This window comes from Acartia tonsa, chromosome 15 (assembly GCF_053477335.1).
Source record: "Acartia tonsa isolate MP-2025a chromosome 15, ASM5347733v1, whole genome shotgun sequence".
NCBI classification, from domain to species: Eukaryota; Metazoa; Arthropoda; class Copepoda; order Calanoida; family Acartiidae; genus Acartia; species Acartia tonsa.
Window position 1 is genome coordinate 1,019,692 of NC_137274.1, and position 20,741 is coordinate 1,040,432.

The following is a 20,741-nucleotide window of genomic DNA, read 5'->3' on the forward strand; positions in this document are numbered from 1 at the left end:
TCTAGAGTACGGGAAAATACGCTGGAGTAAAGTTTATTTACTATAGTAATATTTGATACACTGTATCGTATCGGATAATACTCTACAGACAAATACATTTTTTAGTACTACATGTTACTCCACAGAACAATAACTAATACTCAATACAGTATTGGAATCTTCCTTGTATCGTAATAAGGTTTTTTTGCTAGAATGTACAGATTGATACTATACATTAATTTGAAGAATATATAGTATTATCTGATGCTAAAAAAAAATTATTTTTAACAGTGTACCTGTAGTTCTTGTAAAGAGTGATTTGAATGTGCAATCCCAGAAATACAGTCATATATTTTAAAAATACTCTTTGTAAACAAAGTGAGTCTACGCTGAGGATTTTATATGCCGTACAACTATGAACCTGGGATCTGCACCTTAACAGTCGGGGGGGGGGCGTTGAACGCCCCCCCATCCGGTTTTTTCTATCTCATTTTCTGTGTGTGAAAGATAAAGAGCCCAAACTGCTTGACTTTTTAAGTATGGGTATGACACATAACTGAGAGTTGGAATTTTTTGAATATCTCCATCCTGGCGGGCACAGGATGCCAGCAAACCTGGCAGGGTCATCCAGGTAGAGAGCAAAAATATTTTTTTGACTAAAACAAAGCATTTTATCATACCAAAATACTAAAAAATCTTCTAGTAGTACATCCTTATATGAAATACAGGTGTTCAAGTCACTTTCAGGTTCCAGGTATGATCCTGCAGGTCCTGATCCTCCAGGTCTCCAGAAATCTTTAAAAGGCTCCTGTGGCCGCAATTTTTGACTTAGAGACTTCAAATTTTAAACTTAAGCTTTTCTTACATGTCTACATAACGTATTAAAATTTCATGAAGATCCGCCGCCGTTTTCCCGCCGACCGCAGACTGCGGCGGCTGGCAGCTGCCAAGTACAGCTGCGGCCGCTGAAATTTATATTTTGATATTTCTAATGTAAAATTTACATAAAAAAAAACATTTTCTGGGAAAAAATTTTTCTTCTAGCTTCAAAAATAAGAAAATTACAGCCTTTTGAAATTTTTAAATAAAAAAAGACCTAAAAACAAAGGTTGTTAAATAAAAGGGTGAAGGAAGCGAAAATTGACTTAGACTTATGAAAGGTCGGAAATTCATTATCAAACAGGGGACTTGCACAAAAAAATTTAGCCCTCTAGCTCTAATAGGAACTGAGATAATTAGGGGGGGCGTTGAACGCCCCCCCCCCGACCGATTAAGGTGCGGCAAGGGGCCCGACTGTAAAGGGTTAACATATGCTAGAATCGTAATTGTCTAGGAATGTTACAGTAATCTGTGTGAGGTGGACTGTACCTGGGGCTCTTGGGGAGAGTGGTCAAAGTGCTCCAGATCCTGCGGGGTTGGTCAAAGGTTAGAGAATACTTCTCTGTATTGTCTGTCCTTTTACCTTTCTGTTTGTCCCTCTATCTGTCTATCCTTCTGTCTGTCTGTCTATCTGATTGTCTCACCTTATGTCTGTCTTTCTGTTTTTCCCTCCATTTGTTTGTCCTTTGGTCTGTCCGTCCTTCCATCTATCTGTTTTTCCCTCTATCTGTCTAACCTTCTGTCTGTCTGTCTATCTGTCTGTCTTTCCTTCTGTTTGTCTGTCTATCTGTTTGTCTGTCCTTCTGTCTGTTTGCCCTTCTGTTTGTTTGTCCTTGTGACTCTCTGACCTTCTGTCTGTCTGTCCTTCTGTCTGTCTAATCTTCTGTCTGTTGTCCTTCTGTCTGTCTGTCTGTCCTTCCATATGTCTGGCTGTTTTTTCGTCTTTCTGTCTATTTTTCATCAATCCTTCTGTTTGTATGTCTGTTTGTCTCTCAATCTGTCTGTCCTTTCGCCTAACTCTCTCTCTCTCTCTCTCTCTCTCTCTCTCTCTCTCTCTATCTATCTATCTCTCTCTCTCTCTCTCTCTCTCTCTCTCTCTCTCTCTATCTCTCTCTCTAACATACATATTTTGCATAGGACTCGAAGAAGGGAAATAGAGACAGAGAGTGCCAATGGAGGAAAAGATTGTAACATGAAAGAGGCAATCAGTGTAGAAGATTGCATTGAGGTGAGTGGGGGCAGGGATCTAAAGGGATAGGACAATGGCTGATAAATTGATGCACATCCCCAATGATGATGCACAAAATTACCCCTTCTGTAGATTGAAATTAGTCAGTTACTCAGTCAGTGAGTGAGAGAATAAAGTTATTTATACTTTATTTAACACTAGCAGCTAAGCCCTTAGAGGCCTCTAGTGGCACATAAAATATTTTCTTTTCAATCTATGTTAAGATCAACTGTTTTGTGGGGATTTCTCTTGGAAGGGTCTGTTTGTACCAAAGGATCTCGCTAACCACTAAGTCGATTGAGTTCTCTGTAACAGGGTAGCTTCTCATAGGGCCCGGGAAGGTTTATAAATATTTTGGGGGGTGGTACTACCACTCTCCCAAGAGAAATCACGATATAATCAAGAAAAATATTTTTACGTATGTCTTGAACGCAACATAGACATATATATTTGAAATAAAATAAACAAACATTTGAAGTGCCACTAAAGGCCTCTAGGGTCATAGCCGCTAGTAAGTAATATAAAGTTGGGATATACTGCAGTTCACGGTAAAATATTGCTGGTAACGAATATTGACAAAAATCTTTGAATTTTAAAGGTTGCTAGCTGCCAAACGGCTGAAAGTACAGATCATGCCTGCACACTGTTTTAAAGGGCGAATATAGGTTGGATATGATATGAGCTTATATCAAAGGTGCAATTATATACATTATGAATAACTCAAGCAAATAAAGATATTCCATTGGATAAGGCCGTTATGGCTAAAAACCTAGCCAAGTTGGGCCAATTCATGACGTAAGAGGAGTGGTTCCCTACAATATTCAAATACCCATATTCACAACAGGATGCGTGTAGAGTTTGCATAAATAGTGTTGTTATTTTGCAGTACAAATAAATGAGAAAAAGGTTTCTGGAAAAAACTTCCTAGACAGTATATACTGAAAATCTGATTATTTAGGAAAATATTAATATTAAATACTAGGAAAACATTTACGGAGAAAATTTGTCCCCCCCCCCCCCCCCGTACGCAAATGAAAGTCATGTTGAGATTAAAATAGCAGACGGGACGACATACATAACATAAACAATCAAAGTTTATATGTGTGTGTCAGGCCAAGTTGGCTGTAATCATCATTAGGTAATAATTTATTTTTTTAAATGTAGCGTATACAGGTAGTTCCAATTATGACTAAATTCCACTGGAATGAAACCAGTTCAAAGTCAAACCCATGACTAAAAATCATGTATTGTATTTTATTTTATTGTGGACAATTGAAAAATAATAAAATTAATCGATTTATTGGCCCCAACTAAACTGCAGAATAGATTTTGTTTCCTAAGTCAAATTAACATCAAAACCTAACTTTTATTACCTACTTTTCATCTGTTATCCTTTTGAATTTAGTGGAATGGGATTGATATAATCTAAACGAATAAGCTGACAACTAAACTAATTTATTTATAGGAATTTGTATGAGAGGTTTTAGCCAGAAAAGAGAACATTCAAGCCCTTTTTTCAGTTAATGGACCCTCCATGGTGTCTCAGACATCAACCTTGACCTGTAGAAGAATTTACCACTAGTTCCAGGTAAAATTGTTTTTAAACTTATATCAACAGTTTGTTTATTAAACCGAAATAGCACGAGAAAAAAGCCTTTAAGTTATCTTCTATTAGCAGCTTGTATTCAAAGCAAAAATGTAAAAAAATAGAGGGAGGGAGGAGCTGTCAACGACCACTCATGTTTAATTTATGAATCGGGAGTGAAAGTTGAACATCTATAGTAGTTAAATATTGTTGTGCTTTGCTAGGTATTTAATATTCGGGAATAGTCCCTTTTGTGGCAACGCCTCTTAAGGGGCGATTCGTGTTTTTTAAATAGCTTTTTATAGGTCATTTTAGGTTAGGTTATATTGGGTTAGCTTTAGGTGATTGCCCCACAGGGTTAGGCAATTAACTCCGCAAGGTTAGAGCCCACCGCAGGGGCTAGAAATAGGAGAAAAACAACTGTGAAAAATACGAAGAATCGCCCTTTAAGGTGCGTTGCCACGAAAGGGACTATACCCCTAGATTCTCAGCCACATTTGTATTACAAAATTTTCCACGAATATTAAAACAAAATCATCGGCCCCTCTGGACTAACAAAACTTGTTTTAATCTAATTTTTCATTTGTATATCCACGTAAAGCTGTCTATAATAAGAGGCTATAATAGTTATTTATTTCATCGTATTATAAATAGCTTTCCACGGATGAAAAAGGTACAATTATAAGATTAAAAACTTTTTTTTTAGCCCCCTAGTCTATAACCTAACCTAATTATAAAAAATATTGTTCTCGGGTGTTGGGGGGGGGGGGGGGGGAGGGTGAGGAATAATGGGTACCAAAATTTTCAAAGTGTCTTAATTTTCTAGGACTACTGAAAATCTGCTATATAACGAATTTTTGTCCATCCATGATTGTATTATAGTACCTAAAGAGTTTTTTTTGTAAAAAGAACGTTCATCCTTATTATTGCTGCGCTTCTTATGGACCTAATCACTCTTATTATCAGCAAGATAGAGGTGCATGAGAAAGACAAGACTTAAGCTGCCCATGAAGAAGGTGCTGGAAACAGAGAAGAATGGTTTAACCATGGATCTTGCCACCCTTGCCAAGGTATGTACAGGGGACAAGACAATGGACAATGAATTGACAACAGGGGTATGGGGTCCGACTTTTCAGCTTACCGTGGACAGTAATATGCAGAAGAAAAAAACATATAATTATTGCATTTACATTGTCATTCAAAGGTACATAGTTTTAAGTTATTTAAGGCCATTATGAATCAGCTAGTAGCCTTAAAAGTATAATATTTTTTTTGGTGATATAATCGATGCCAGGAGCATTCTACGACAGGGGTGTATATTCTGCACAAGATTTGTTTTTTCCCCTGCCACAAATTTTAAAAATCCCTCCCCACATATTTTTTTACCAAGGAGGGAGGGGGGGATGGAAAAATATTTAAAGAACTCTAGGTATATATTATTCATTTATCCACACACATTTTTTTCACCAAGGAGGGAAGGGGGGGGGAGAATGGAAATTTTTTTTCTCAGTTCTCTTAATTTTTTTTTTCTTTTTTCCAAACCACATATTTTTTATCCCCCCCTCCCCCTCCTTTAGTAGGGTCAATTTGCAGAATAATCACCCCTGTTATACTGTGAGCTGCACAAAATCCATAATATTTTTATATTTAGATTGAGATGATCCAAAGCCAATATCTTGAAGATAGCTGTGAAGTTAGCAATAGCCAATCCTTGCTACCTCTATACTTCATAAATCATTATACTCGATTTCCAGAATAATATATTTAATTTCAATAAAATAATAATATAATACTAATCTAGCTCTATTTATATGTAAACTTGTAGCTGCTCTATTACTATACCAATGGTATCAAAGTCCACCATTTCTTTTAGTTTCACTTATATTAGACAGAAACCAGTATGACAGCCATAAGAGCGACAAAGAATATGCGGGCAAAAATAACATTTAACATAAGAATGAAAACATCTATAAATTTTAGGTTGATTATACAATACAGATAACCTAGATAAACTCTTGAGGATGGGATACACCATTAGGTGTTGTTTTGGTGTATCTCTGAACCAAATCTTGCTACTGACAACCAACCCTTTGATTGCACTACCTTTGAGAAGTATTAAGTGCATGGTAATGAGTTGCGCCTGTTTTGGGCCAAGACATTCCCAAGACTTTAACTATTTATGTCGCGTGCCTGACATAGCAGCAGTAGAAACATTTTCTTGTATTCATTCGAATCCGGTGGATAGGAACCGGTTCTCATCCATACGAAAAAACTATGTCTAGCATCGTATTATATACAGTTTTCTACGAATATAGAAATGTACAATCATAAGATTAAAACTAGTTTTTTTAGCCGGTGCCTTCGGCACCACGGGGCTAAAAAAACTAGTTTTAATCTTATAATTGTACATTCTATATCTGCGGAAAGCCGTTTATAATACGATACGAGAAATAACTATTAAAGTATTTAGTTATGACATGATGTCGGGCCGAGATTCTAACGAAAGATGTCATAAATGTTTCCTCCTGCTGCTATGTCAAAAGCGCATCTTTAATAGTTAGAGTTGGGGGAATGCCATGCCTTAAAATAGGCTAACCTTTATAATGCATAGTTAAGACTTGCAGACAAAGGTTCTGCAATCAAAGAGTAGGTTGTCTGTTACTTGCATCATAATCAGGGTGTATGGATAGCAAAGGAGAGTTAGCTTAGGCTCCAGGGATCTACAGGTATAAGACAATGGTCAATAAAGAAATGTACAATGAGTAATAAAACGTTATCATAAAACTCAGGGGACTAGTGTAATAAACAGCCTATTGTCCAATCCCTCTCTGGATAGACTCTCCTTGGTTGTTGGACCCGACCTAAAGTTTCATGGACAGAAGCTCATCTATTTTAAGCTGTAACAAAAGGGGACTGTACACAAATGAGAGCCACATTCCAAAAGTGAAAAACTTTATTATTGAAAATCTTTGACAGACATATGGACAAAGCAAATGAAAATCAGTAAAAGAAATATGGAGTAGCTTCGCATTTAATTAGTGTGAATGATGCACCTAAGTAATCTTATATCAAATACTTTGAGCATTGATTTTCACAATGTTTCACATTTGAATTGCGCTTCATGGAAATACCCCTTTATTAAAAGCTTTATTCATTATTTTTTTAATAGTTTCAGATATTAAAATTGAGAGGCTTTATTATTGTGTGGGTGTAATTTCATGTATAGGGATGAGAAACAAACATATGTAAAGAAAAAGTGGTGCTTTATTTAAAACTAGGGGCAGTTAAGGTAGGAGGAGGAAAAGTCGACCTCATCCCATTTAAAATTTGATTTTCAAAAGAGTAAAAAAATATATTTTTGGGGGTAGGGGGGAGAAGACACAATCCCCAAAAATAGTTTAAAACCTTCACAGTACCTAGAAGAAGCTACACTGTGAAGAAAAACCATATCGGTTCAGCGGTTAGCGAGATCCTTCGGGACAGACAAAAAACGCTTATTACTTTATATAATAGGACTAGCGGCTACGCCCCTAGAAGCCTCTAGGGGGACTAAATTTAGGAGGGGGAAAAGTCGGCCTCATCCCATATTAAATTTGAGTTTCAAAAGAATAAAAAAAATATTTTTGGGGGGGAGGGGGGTGAAGACACCCTCTCAAAAAATAGTTTAAAACCTTCCCAGAACCTATAAGAAGCTTCCCTGTAAAGGAGAACAATATTGTTTCAGCGGTTAGTGAGATATTTCGGGACAGACAAAAAACGCTTACTACTTTATATAATAAGAAGATTAAGTTTTACCTCTGAGACTCACCCTTTCCTTATATTCGAAGAAAGAAGGAGTGCTTTCTTCTTCGTTTTTAAGTAGGTTACAACAATCTTTTGGAAACCAAGCATTACAAACACCCATGGCCGATTTAAGGAAAAAAAGTAAATTTTTCGGTTGATTGATATGAACAAGCGTGTTCGATTATTTAAGATATTAAGAATAATAAACTTTTGGGGGCCCGGTGATGCTTCGGGTACAAGTCCGCTACACGCCACCTTGAACGTACACTGAATTTGTGTTGTAAAGTAACGTCCTCAAATGCCAAGGATATCAAGTAAGGGATCATCCATTAGACAATCAACTCTTTGATAGCTCGACCTTTGTCTTGAAAAGCACGGTAATGAGTTGCGGCTATGTTGTGCCAAGGCATTCCCCCTACTCTCTATTTTTTTTGTCGCTCACTAGACATAGCAGCAGTAACATCTCATTTTTTTCTTCGCATTTTTTGATAAAAAGTAGTTAGGTATTAACTTCTTTTATATTTCTTAATTCAAAATCTAACTTAATCAGCGACACAAATAGTTGAAGTAGGGGGAAAAGCAGTCCGACTGTTATGGATGTTTTAGTTAATTATGCTTCCTAATGATGGGAATGTTGACAGGATTTTTTAGCAGTTTATCTTTAAACAAGCGCCAAAAAAAAATCACGTTTTATAAAAAAAAAATTTCATATGGACAGACTGACATTTCAAATAATAGAGTAGCTTCGCTCTTACGAAGAACACCTTCCCCTTTCAGTAAAATAAAAAATACAAAAGTTTTGAAATGTTTTGCATTTATTAGTTTATTTCATAACATAATAATAACAAATAGAATGTGTACTAAAGTTTTAATTTAACAATAATATTATTAAAGTATAACAATGTAAAAAGCAAAGTAATCCTTGGTAGGTCTAATTTCCCTAAATCGAACAAAAAATTGGAAAAGTAATGGCTAACGGCTGCCGGCTCAGCCGTTTAGCCGTTTTAAGGTTTTTTTAGGGCAAAATTATCGAAAATAACACCAATAAACTTTTTAAAATTTTCTAGTACCAGCTGTTTAACTGCTAGAATCGACTAAAAAAGGCTGGTAGAAGCTATAAAATGCCAAGAGTACCATTTTTAGACTGAATAATGTAAAACTATCATTCAAAAAGTTGATTCCTCCGTATATAATGATGGATTTGCCCTGAAAATAGCCAAAAACCGGCTTAACGGCTGAGCCGTCAGTCAATACTTTTTCCAATTTTTTATTTGATTTAGGGAAAATAGACCTACCAAGGATTACTCGTGCAAAATTTCAGATCGAAATTCGAACTCTAAGTGCTATTTATACATTGACTATGAGATGGTTGCATTAACCCCCCCCCCCCTTGCTTTACCGCTAGATGCATATTCATAACACTTGAGGAAGGAGAGGGTCAGGTTTGTCAACCACCATAAAGGGTGGGGGGCGTAAAGACATTTAAACTTAAACCGTGAGCAAAATGGTCTAAATATTAAGCTAGACACTTAAAACTTGGTACATAAGCCTAGTCCTATAGGTACTACATCTAAATGGCGAAAAAATTCAAATTTTTTTATTTTAGGTTAGGTCAGGTAAGAAAAACCCTGCGGAAATGGGCAAAAATGGGGTTATTAGGCCATTTTTGGTCTATTTTGATGTAGAAACTTACCTTGTAATTGTTTTTTATTACGTTTTTTCCTTGAATACACTATGTCTATTAAACAAGGACATTATTTAAGATGATTCAGCAAGTCGGGGTCCGACCCCAGTAGGCTAGGTGAGTGGCTCGAAGGAGTAAAGTGCATTTTTTCTAAAGTTTGTGTGTCATATATCAAATCTAGGTTTTTTTAATTTTTGGTACCAAACTTGCTGAATCATCTTAAATAATGTCCTTATGAATAGACAAAAAGTTTCTAAGGAAAAAGCTTAAGAAAAAAAATTAAAAGTGAGTTTTTACATCAAATTACACCTAACCTTAAAATAAAATAAAAATTTTTTTTTTCATTTAGATGTAGTATCTATGGGACTATGCTTATGTACCATTTTCAAGTGTCTAGCTCAATATTTAGACCATTATGCTCACAGTTTAAGTTTAAATGTCATTAGCCCCCCCCCTTATTTTTAAAGAAAATAAAAATTTTACGGAGAATATTTATTCTATTACCTAGCGACCTCAAAATAGAAAGAACAAGGATGACAACATCCATAAAAGCGAAGCTCTGAAACTGTAGGACAAAAGGGCATTAACACTTGTAGAGTGTCAGAACTGAATAATCAGAATATAAATGTATAAGAATTAAAGCAAAATTGTAAAGAGGGTAGGCGGATGAGCCACTTTTTGAAACCAAAAGTAAAACGCACATGATCTTAGCCCATAAAAGAGTTACATCTCTAAAATTCGGCACAGCAGTTGCTTTTGTGCACACCCCACCCGAAGACGTGTTAGGTAAGAAAAAACCCCCCGCAGAAACGGTTTACACAGGATGTACTGGGACCTCATGGTGGTTTCAGAACATGCTTTCCCTAAATTGAGTTAGTAGCTTCCCATAGTAGAAAATTTTAAAATTACTTTTGGTGATCAAATTTTTACTTTTATTTTTAGACTACCTTCACCTAACCTGCTTTATTGTCTTATTTTGACTTTTATTTTTATCATGCAAATTCGCTCACATTACAGTTGAAATGACAGATATTGGAGCTTTCTAAAAAGGTCTCTAACATTTTTCTAGCTGTAATACTTTTTGATATATCTTATTTTAAAGTTTTGTTGTAAAATCTTCTTTTACACAGCAAAAAGTTGAAATATAATATTAGTTATTTTAGAGAAAATTACAAGTATCTTCATCTAAATCTCTCTAATATTGCTCCAAATTGACCAAATTGGACAGTTAAGGTGCCTAAAACCATCTACATTCAATGGAAAATCCAAATACATACTTTTTGAGACTATATAAGCCAACAGGAGCATACTGAAGTGATTTTTAATAATGCTAAAGGAAAAAATATTTCCTGTTTTCTTTAAATAAATTGAAATATAATCAACTTTAGCAAGGATTTTAAGGTAAGTCATGTTGTATAAAGTTGTCACTTTGTAATTAGAAAGCCAATAAAACACAATCATCTGATATTTTGAACAAATAGAAACATATCATAAGAAAAATAGACATAATCATAGAAAATAAACCAAAAATTGGTTAGAATTTTAAGCATTTCCAAGCAGTTTACAAATGTAATCTACTAATTCTAGTAATTTTTTCTAAGAATAGTTTATTGGCCTTTTAAATTTCTTATAACCTTATGAAACAAAATAATTTTTTGACACCTTAACAAAGAAAACATAGTAATTAAAAGACTTTCATAAATGATCTCATATATGATAAAAGACACAATTTATTCTTAGGCCACATTTTTTTTTGTTAATATACACTATTAGGTACTTTAAACTAGTACTGTGATTTGTAAAATCATAAATCATAATTAATTAGGAGTTTCTATTAACTAAAAACACATTTTACATTATTAAAAATGACTTAAAAGTGATTTATAATTAAAATTAAATTACATTTGTTTTTTTGATATTACATTTTAGCGTTCTCCAGTTGACTTATAAAGTCTCAAAAAGTGTGGATTTGGATTGTCCATTGAATGTAGATAGTTTTAGGCACCTTTGGTCAATTTGGAGCAATATTAGAGAAATTTAAATGAAGATACTTGTAATTTACTCTAAAATAACTAATTTTATATTTCAACATTTTGCTGTGTAAAAGATGATTTTCAGCAATACTTTGAAATAAGATATCTCAAAAAGTATTTGAGCTAGAAAAATGTTAGAGACCTTTTTAGAAAGCTCCAATATCTGTCATTTTAACTGTAATGTGAGCGAATTTGCATGATAAAAATGAAAGGCAAAATAAGACAATAAAGCAGGTAAGGTGATAGTAGTCTAGAACTAAAAGTAAAATTTGATCACCAAAAGTAATTTTAAAATTTTCTACTATGGGAAGCTACTAACTCAATTTAGGGAAAGCATGTTCTGAAACCACCATGAGGTCCCAGTACATCCTGTGTAAACCGTTTCTGCGGGGGGTTTTTTCTAACATAACACGCCTTCGGGTGAGGTGTGTGTGAGAACAATATGGAACTGTGAAGAAACGGCGGCAGAACAGCCGCTCCCGCTGAAACCCCCGTTTCCCGCCGAAATATTTTTTTACTTTTTTCGCCAAATTATACAGTTCTAGATCATCAGAGATAAACTTTTTTCTCATAAAAATTTCCCTTACATTTTTACGTGACACTTGTAATATTTCAAACATGTCAATATTAAAACAAGGATGACAACATCCATAAAAGCGAAGCACTGAAACGGTAGGACAAACGGACGTTAACACTTGTATAGTTTCAGAACTGAATAATCCTAATATAAATGTATAAGAGTCAAAGCAAAATTGTGAGTAAATTTGTTAAAAACTTCTTGATACAGGATAATGTTTATGGACATACTTACATTTTTAGGACTTGATTATAGAGTTGCTTCGTTTATTACATTATACTTTGTTGTCCCAGGAATCAATATACCAAAAATCAGATCAATCGGATAATTAGATCACATAAAAATTTGATGTTAAAAAAGTAAAAAAATCATCATGTTTAAAATATACGTACGGACATTATGGTAATGATTATAGAGTTCCTACGCTTTCTAACTCGTACCTTACAATTAAAGGAATCACCATGCAAAATTTGAAATCGATAGGACAATTCTAACATGCCTAAATTAACGAAAAAAGCTTTTTAAAAAAGTAAAAAAATCAACATGTTTAAAATGGACGTACGGACATTTTGGTAGTGATTATAGAGTTGCTATGCTTTTTAAATCGTACCTAACTACTAAAGGAATCACCATGCAAAATTTGAAATCGATAGGACAATTCTAACATGCCTAAATTAACGAAAAAAACTATCCGTTACGGACAGACGGACCGACCCTAATTATAGAAAAGCTTCGCTTTTAAAAATTGCAATTGTAAAATCTTACAAGTGTCAAGTGAAAATATAAGGGAAATTTTTATGAAAAAAAAGTTTATCTCAGATGTTTGAAAATTGTCTATTATGGCAAGAACAGGGGGAAAAAATTTCGGCGGGAAAATGCAGCTCCATACTGTTCTCCACAAAAGCAACTAATGTTTAAGGACATACTTACATTTTAAGGACTTCATTAATATTATAGACTTATATATAATATTGTACTTGTCCCAGGAATCAGTATACCAAAAATCAGATCAATCGGATAATTAGATTATATAAAAATTTGTTGTTAAAAAAGTGAAAAGAAGAACATGTTGAAAATGGACGTACGGACATTCTGGTAATGATTATAGAGTTGCCACGCTTTCTGATTAGTATCTGACTACTACAGGGATCACCATGCCAAATTTGAAATCGACAGAAGAATTCTAACGTGCCTAAATTAACGAAAAAAGCTATACGTCATGGACGCAGTGGCGTGCGAAGCACTTTGTCTAGGGGGGGGCATTTTGAAGATTTTGTAAAATTTAGCCCCCCCCTAAATCAAAGTGCCCCGGGGGGGCACTTTGCTTTAGGGGGGGGCATTTTGATTATATATACTAATTTTAAATAAGGGCGTTTTATGGGGTGGGATTATTTGATTATGGGCCTTCTAGTCCTTATCCCTTCTTCCCCATCCCTTACCCCATTCCTATTTCCCATTTATATCCCCCATCTCTTCCCCCCCATCTCTTCCCCCCCATCTCTTCTCCCCCATCCCTTCTCCCCCATCCCTTCTCCTCCATCCCTTCTCCCCACCCTGCAATGACTGAAGGGAAGGGAGCTAGAAAGCATCTTTGAAAAAAAAGTACAGAAGATAATTTAATCTCCCCCCCCCCCCACCACAAAACATTTTTTATGGGTGGAAGGGGATGTTATAAAATCTCAGCAGGAAGGATGAATAACCCCATTAAAAAAACTTGGGGGGGGGGGGGAAGATTAAAACACTCATTTTGGAAATAATTTACCAAAAATTAACCTAATATGTAAAACTGATTTTAAATATTTCTTTATTGTATGACAACAAGGATGACAACATCTTTAAGTAGCAAAGCACAAAAAATCATTAAAAAGAATACAGACAAGTAGATTTAAAGAGCATCTGTTGAAATAAATGTATATTTTAGATAGAAAAAGTCACAAATCCTTTTTCCTGTATGTTGTGTGATGACCGTCAAAGTAAATTACATACTGGATGACCACCAGCAAATGAAGAAGATTTTGAATTCAATATTCTACAATGGAATATTAATGGACTCAAGAGTAAATGTGATGACCTTCTACACTACATGAAAGGCAAAAACCATCTTCTTGCTGCCCTTCAAGAAACCAAGATGACCATCAAATCCAAGTTAATGAACGTACCCAACTACACCCTAGTCCGCAAAGACAGAGGAGTAAATAAGGGAGGAGGACTTGCCTTCCTTATTCACAAAGATATTAATTTTAATATCGAAACCAACCCAGCCATCCTTGAACAAGATGAATTTCTTGAAGTTATGACCATCAGAATCCCTGGCATAAACAAGGAAGACCTCTATGTCAGAAACATATACATTCCACCACAGAGTAGCTGCAGACAACAGTACGTTCCGCCACTTGAACATCTTTATGATGGACTTGGAAAAAACGCTTATGTCATAGGTGACCTAAATGCTCATAATGAACTTTGGTACAGTGAAGCTAATGCTGACTCCCGAGGCAGAGACCTCGTCGACACCATCTCCGGGCTTGACTTTGGAATCATCAACAATGACCTACCCACCAGAGTTACTAATCAAGCTTCCACGGCTCCAGATGTCAGTATTGCATCATCAAATCTGATCCCCTACACCACCTGGAAAGTTGAAAGAAGGCTAAATTCAGACCACCTTCCCATCACCATCAGTCTGAATGCCAGCTTAAAGAAAAATAACGCCAAAAACCGCAAATTCATCAACTTTTCCAAAGCCAACTGGCCAAAGTTCACCGAGATGACTGAAAAAATCTTTTCAACGGCTAGAAAGGTTGAAAATGTCTTTCAAGCTGAGAAATATTTCAGAAACACTCTCTCCAGAGCTGCCAAACAATGTATACCTGCCGGCCGTATCCCCAAAGTTTACAATGCAATTCCAACAGCTGTTGTTAAACTCATTGAGGAACGAGATGTAATCAAACAAAATAATCCTGCTGACGACAGATTAAATGACATCAACAAAAACATCAACAAAGCCATCGCAGAACATCGGAAAATCAAATGGCAAGAACATTTAGCCAGCTGCCAAGCCAACTCTAAGAAATTATGGAACACCATAAACAGCCTCAAGGACAAACCAGTCCAGCCTGACAACCAAGGCATTTCTTTCAATGGCAAAGTAACCAACAATGCCAGGACTATGGCAAATGAGCTAAATAAACAATACACACCTTGTTTGGAGAAAGCTCCCCCTAGGTCCCGTAGGCGTACTCTGAGGAAACTTAAGAAGAAACCTACTGACACAACAGTTATTTTCACGGCTGCTCAGACACTAGAAGCAATAAAGAAGTCTAAAAGTTCAAAGGCCCTTGGGCCTGATGGACTTTCACCAATCATGCTAAAGCATCTTGGGCCAAAGGGCATAAGATACTTAACTGCCATCTTCAACATTAGCATAAACAAGTCAAAGATCCCTTGTGTTTGGAAAACAGGAAAGATCATACCCTTACTGAAACCTGGGAAACCAGCGGACCAAGGGACAAGCTACCGTCCTGTTTCACTTCTCTGTCCTGCTAGTAAGATCCTGGAAGCACTCTTACTTCCATATGTCAATGATGCTGTAAAACTTGCTGACCATCAACACGGTTTTCGCAAAGGCAGATCGACCACCACTGCCCTCCAGAGCATCAACACTTTCATCACCGACGGCCTCAACAAGAAGAAACCTGTTGACAGAACAGTGTCTGTTGCTATCGACCTGTCTAAAGCATTCGACACGGTTGACCACGAACTTCTCCTCCAGGATATTCATTCCCTGCAGCTCAACAGTCACATAAAACGGTTTCTTTGTGCTTACCTCAGAGGCAGACAGCAATATGTCATGTTCAGAGGATCCAGATCGAAATACAGAATTGTCCTACAGGGTGTCCCACAAGGTGGTGTACTTTCACCTGTACTTTTCAATCTGTATATGTCATCTATGCCACAACCACCATCAAACATCCACCTGGTTTCATATGCTGACGATTCAAACGTGCTCAGCCGCGGCCCACACGTTGAACCAGTAGTCAGAGATCTGAACAAATATCTTGCTGTCCTGGATGAATGGTTTAAGACACGAAACCTTCATATATCTCCTTCTAAATCATCAGCCACCATCTTCACAACTTTTTCAAATGAGGCCAGCACAGTTTTAGATATAGAGATTAACGGCGAAAAAGTTCCATCTGTCCGCCATCCAAAGTTCCTAGGAGTTACCTATGATAACCTTTTCTTCTTTAACCATCATGCCAAAGAGCTACGAACCAAGCTCAATGCCAAGAATAACATGCTGAAGGCCCTCTCAGGTACAACCTGGGGGAAAGAAAAGGAAGTAATCACTAGCACATACAAAGCTATTGGTCAATCTCTTTTTAACTACTGTTGCCCCATTTTTACACCAACTTTTAGTGATGCCAGCTGGGAAAAATTGCAATTTGCACAAAACTCTGCTCTCAGAACTGCTACTGGCTGTCATCTTATGACAGATATCGATCATCTTCACCAGGAAACCAAGATCATGCCAGTTAAAGAGCATTGCCAGATGTTGAGCAAACAGTTCCTGTTATCGACACAACGTCCCAACCACCCAAACAGAACAAATCTCAACCCACCTCCACCCAAACGTCAAATGAAAGAGACTCTTGTATCTCTCTTTGGCAAGGAAATAAATAAAATTTCCACCCCAGATCTCCCTGAGAAAGCCTATAAAACTAAGCTCAAGAAGATTCACACTACCTCTGTACGTGACACCATCAACAGCTACAGAGAAAACAAGGTCCTTAACACCCGACCACCGGCCATACATAAAGCCGAAAATAAGCTGCCCAGAACCACCAGATCCACACTGGCGCAGTTAAGGTCAGGATACAGCCTGTACCTGAACACTTTCAAGGCCAGAATAAACAAAGATCCGACGCAAATAGTACCAGAAACCTGTCCTAAATGCCAGGAACTGCATACTACCAACCATCTTTTTAACTGCCGTCAAAACCCTACAACTCTTACTGCTAGAGACCTTTGGAGCAAACCAGTCGAAACAGCCAGATTCCTTGGACTACCTGTTTCTAATGATGAAGACCCGGGATGAGCAGAAATGTGGGCTAAACAAACAAACAAACATACTGGATGCTCGAAACAGCAAGAATTTTTTTTTTATCTTATAAGAACTATGTAAAAAATATAAAAAATTACTTGTCCTTTCATCTACAGATATAAAAATCTCTTAGAAATATGGAAAACTTTGGGGTATAGTCTCTTTTGTGGCAACGCCTCTTAAGGGGCATTTCGTCGTATTTTCATAGTAGCTTTTAATAGGTTATTCTAGGTTAAGTTAGGTCAGGTGATTTCCCCGCAGGGTTAGGCAATTGGCCCCGCAGGAGCTATAAATAGGTGAAAAGCTACTGTGAAAATACCACAAAATGCACCTTAAGAGGCAATGTCACAAAAGGGACTATACCCGAAATTTAAAAGATACAAAAATAGCCAAAAACGTCCTGAAAAGCAGTCCAACCTCCATGAATTTTTAATAGTTAATTATACTCCATAATAATGGGAATGTTAACATTAAGTTTTAGCCTTCTATCTTTAATTGCAATTGAAAAAATCACATTTCCCCCTTAGCATTACGTACTGACAGCCATAATGAATTATAGAGAAGCTAAAAAGTTATATCAACAATCCTACCCTCTTTAAATGGCACTTTAAAACTCTGTTAATTTTTGATTAAGTGGTGTTTCCAATGATTTATAAGGGTGGTGCGTGAAGCGCACCTAAAAATATTTACTCCCCCTTTGAACTAAAATCAATTAAAGACAACAAGAGTGGCATATTTTATCAAGTTAGGAATATAGAGTGTAGTTAGTTTTAAGGGTTTTTAATGAAAATTGCCATAAAAAAAACATGTCTTTTTGTAAGGGTATGTACACAAAAAAATGATAAACTTATCCTGAAAATAATATGACATCATATATAGTTATTCATTTAGACAGACATACAGTGTTGAGAAAAAGGCTTAGATAAATATCAACGCTGTTTCTTTTTTATATAAAATAACTTTTTGATTAAATATTTGTTGTTTACACATGTTTTTATAGAAATAAAAACAAATTATACAATGTGATAAAAAGCAGAAACCATTTGGAAGGATGCGAAGCGCAATTTTTTTCTTCAAATATGCAGGGAGGGAGGGGTTTTTGGGCTATTTATTACACTAGTCCCCAATATTACATATAAAATTTTCTTATTCGTTGGCTCAACAACTTTGGGGACTTTAATGGAATTTTGATTGGTTGGTTAATTAAGCCGAGTTTCCATACATTTCATCCACTAATTGTAATCTATGTAAGGGGTGATTTTGTGTATCATCATTGGGGATGTACAAAATTTCTTTGGTAAAAAGTTTATATTATACAAAATAAAATACTTCCTATTACCTGGTTTGTTATGTTCAGTGAAAAAAGATTATAACCTAATTTCTACACTAAATAAAAAATTTGGCAAGTTTAAATGAATAGTAACTGTCTGTTTGGCGCGAAGCGCAAAAATTTTTTTTGTTGAGTATTTCTTGATCTTTTTTTTTGGAAACTGGGATAGTTTTGCTTTTTGTAGGGTAGGGGGCAAAAAGGGGCATTTTTGTTGACCAGGGGGGGGCAAAATGGGGCATTTTTCAACATTTAGGGGGGGGCAGGGGGGGCGGTGGCTAGGGGGGGGCGTTTTGGTCGCTAGGGGGGGGGGCGATTGCCCCAAATGCCCCCTTCGGTTCGCACGCCACTGCATGGACGGACAGACCTACCCTAATTATAGAAAAGCTTTGCTTTTTAAAAAAACTGTGGATTGAGAATTTCTACCCTTATTTTACTATTTTTATCATTATACAAAAGTAGCAGGATCTGTGTATGTATGTTTGTCTTCCTAAATTTCTTCAGTGACACTTCATGGTATAACTTTCCTGAAAAATATGAAATTTCTTCAAAATAAAAAAATTAGTGACATGCACAGATACCCCCTTAAACCCAAATTGAGTGAAGTATAATACAGGCAACAATGGCGGTGTTAGTTTATTGTCAGAGGGGTGGATTCACCTTCCTAAATATATGTCAACCGTTTAGCATACATACTTAAGAGTCAAATTATCTTTAATTCTTGAAATTACGAGCGAAATTATGCCATACCAAGGGAAAAAAGGGACAGAAAGAGAATATATTAAAATTAAAAGAATATCATGAAACCTTTAAAAAATGAGGTTTATGTCTGTGTAAAGACTAGAATTGCATGTCATATAAATCTTCACTGAAAATTTCATCTGTCTATCTTTTAAAAAGTTTTATGTCTTCTAATTCATGACCGACAGACAGACAGGCAAAAAAATTAAGACTAGATGTGCCTTTGTCATACATAGGAATTAGGGTTGGGCCGGATATCCGGCCATTTTCGATATCCGGCCAGTTACCTGATATTGAAACTATCTGGATAACGGATATCCGGCCGGATGTCTTGTAATTAGCCGGATATCAAGCATTGGCCAGATATCCGGCTGGATATCTGATATTGAAACTATCCGGATACCGGTTTTCCGGTATCCGGTATCCAGCAAAAAAGTATTCAGCCCAACCCTAATAGGAATAGCTGTGTATCTTAAATAGCAGCCGAAAAAATCAAATTTCCCTCATTACGTCTCGGACTGACGCATGGACAAAGTGAATCATAGAGTAGCTTCGCTACTCAAAAAAAACCTCCCTTATTTTTACCTGTATTTATCTGTAAATTGTTGAACTTTATTTATCTGGTTTTTTAGACTTCATCCACTTTAAACATTTTCACCTGAAATTAAAAAAAATATTATTTAATTAAGTCTTTTAAACTTTTGAGGTCTCAGCCAACTTCACAAGAATGAGAATATCCATGAAAGCAAAGATCAAATAAGATGGACAAACATATTGAGTAATATTTAAAGTGAACATTTTTTCAGTGGCGTGCAGAGCATTTGTCATTCCCCTTAAACCAAAATCGAGCAGGGTGTAGACGGGTGTCAGATTCAGAGTGTGTTTTACTGACAAGAACATGAAATTGCTGGAAAAAATATTTAGTTGGTAAAAAATAATAAAAAAGTATACTATGATTAGAACAAAATTATCAAAAAGAGAGTAGCAAAAATTAGACGTATCCCAGACAGCTAATCCACAATAGAGTGAGACAGGGAGAAGGTTAATCAAAAAAGAGAAAGGGGAGGTTGAAGTGGTAAAGCTCCTTACACAACAATTCCCGTAAAAATAAAAACTTAGGTAGATTCAAAATAAGGTAGGTAAATAGAAATATGAGGTTAATAAAAACAATGCTTTTCTATAATTATGGTTATTCTACAGTCTACACATCTATGAAGTTTAGCCTACTAGTCCAAACGTAATCATGAAAGCATAATAGTTCAATAATAAAGAGTAAATAATTTTCAAAATAATTGTTCAATATCCTGCCGAAACCAGTTGTTATGAAATACTACGTACTTTAGAAAGAGTGTTTGTTATTGAAATCAGCTGACATATACGCACAGGGGTAGATAATTGCATTAAAAATACGTTTAGTAATGAATATTTATCAAAGTGGAATGTGTGACGTGTCAATGACGTCACACCTACGTACGCTTATTTGTAATTAAAATAATTACATTTAAAATTACGAAAATTAATGATTTTATGATCTTAAAAGATGCGTGCAAATGTATTAATTGAATGAACATAAGTAAAGTAGTCAAAAAAAAAGTCTTGTAAAGGGCTAAAATAAACGGTTTGTCGGCAATCTCATTTATCATATGTTCAATTGAAACAGAAAATTGCAAAATCTACTTAAGGATTTTTTTGAATTTTTAAATTTGGCATAGATATTCTAAAAGTATGAAATGGCACCTTTCATATAAGCTCATATCATATCGAACCTATATTCGCCCTTTAAAGACATAGAAGGTCTAAAAATAATCTGTAATAGCCATA

General features: G+C 35.8%; 1 protein-coding gene and 2 long non-coding RNA genes across 3 annotated transcripts in view; 2 read left to right on the top strand and 1 right to left on the bottom strand.

The window, feature by feature from the left end:
- LOC145307541 (uncharacterized) overlaps positions 1–20,741 on the top strand; it is a 50,918-nt gene that overhangs the window by 26,235 nt on the left and 3,942 nt on the right. Inside the window, exons 20-21 of the mRNA XM_080149999.1 lie at positions 1,313–1,404; positions 1,996–2,086. Coding sequence (XP_080006125.1) covers positions 1,313–1,404; positions 1,996–2,086 — 183 coding nt within the window. The remainder of the gene's footprint in view (positions 1–1,312; positions 1,405–1,995; positions 2,087–20,741) is intronic.
- Positions 4,638–5,467, top strand: LOC145306871 (uncharacterized). The gene is made up of 2 exons (XR_013875249.1): positions 4,638–4,741; positions 5,323–5,467. It is a non-coding gene; the product is annotated as an uncharacterized LOC145306871 (long non-coding RNA).
- LOC145306872 (uncharacterized) lies at positions 6,065–20,696 on the bottom strand. The gene is made up of 4 exons (XR_013875250.1): positions 19,506–20,696; positions 18,606–18,706; positions 8,750–9,650; positions 6,065–8,375 (listed from the first exon to the last, which is right to left on the bottom strand). It is a non-coding gene; the product is annotated as an uncharacterized LOC145306872 (long non-coding RNA).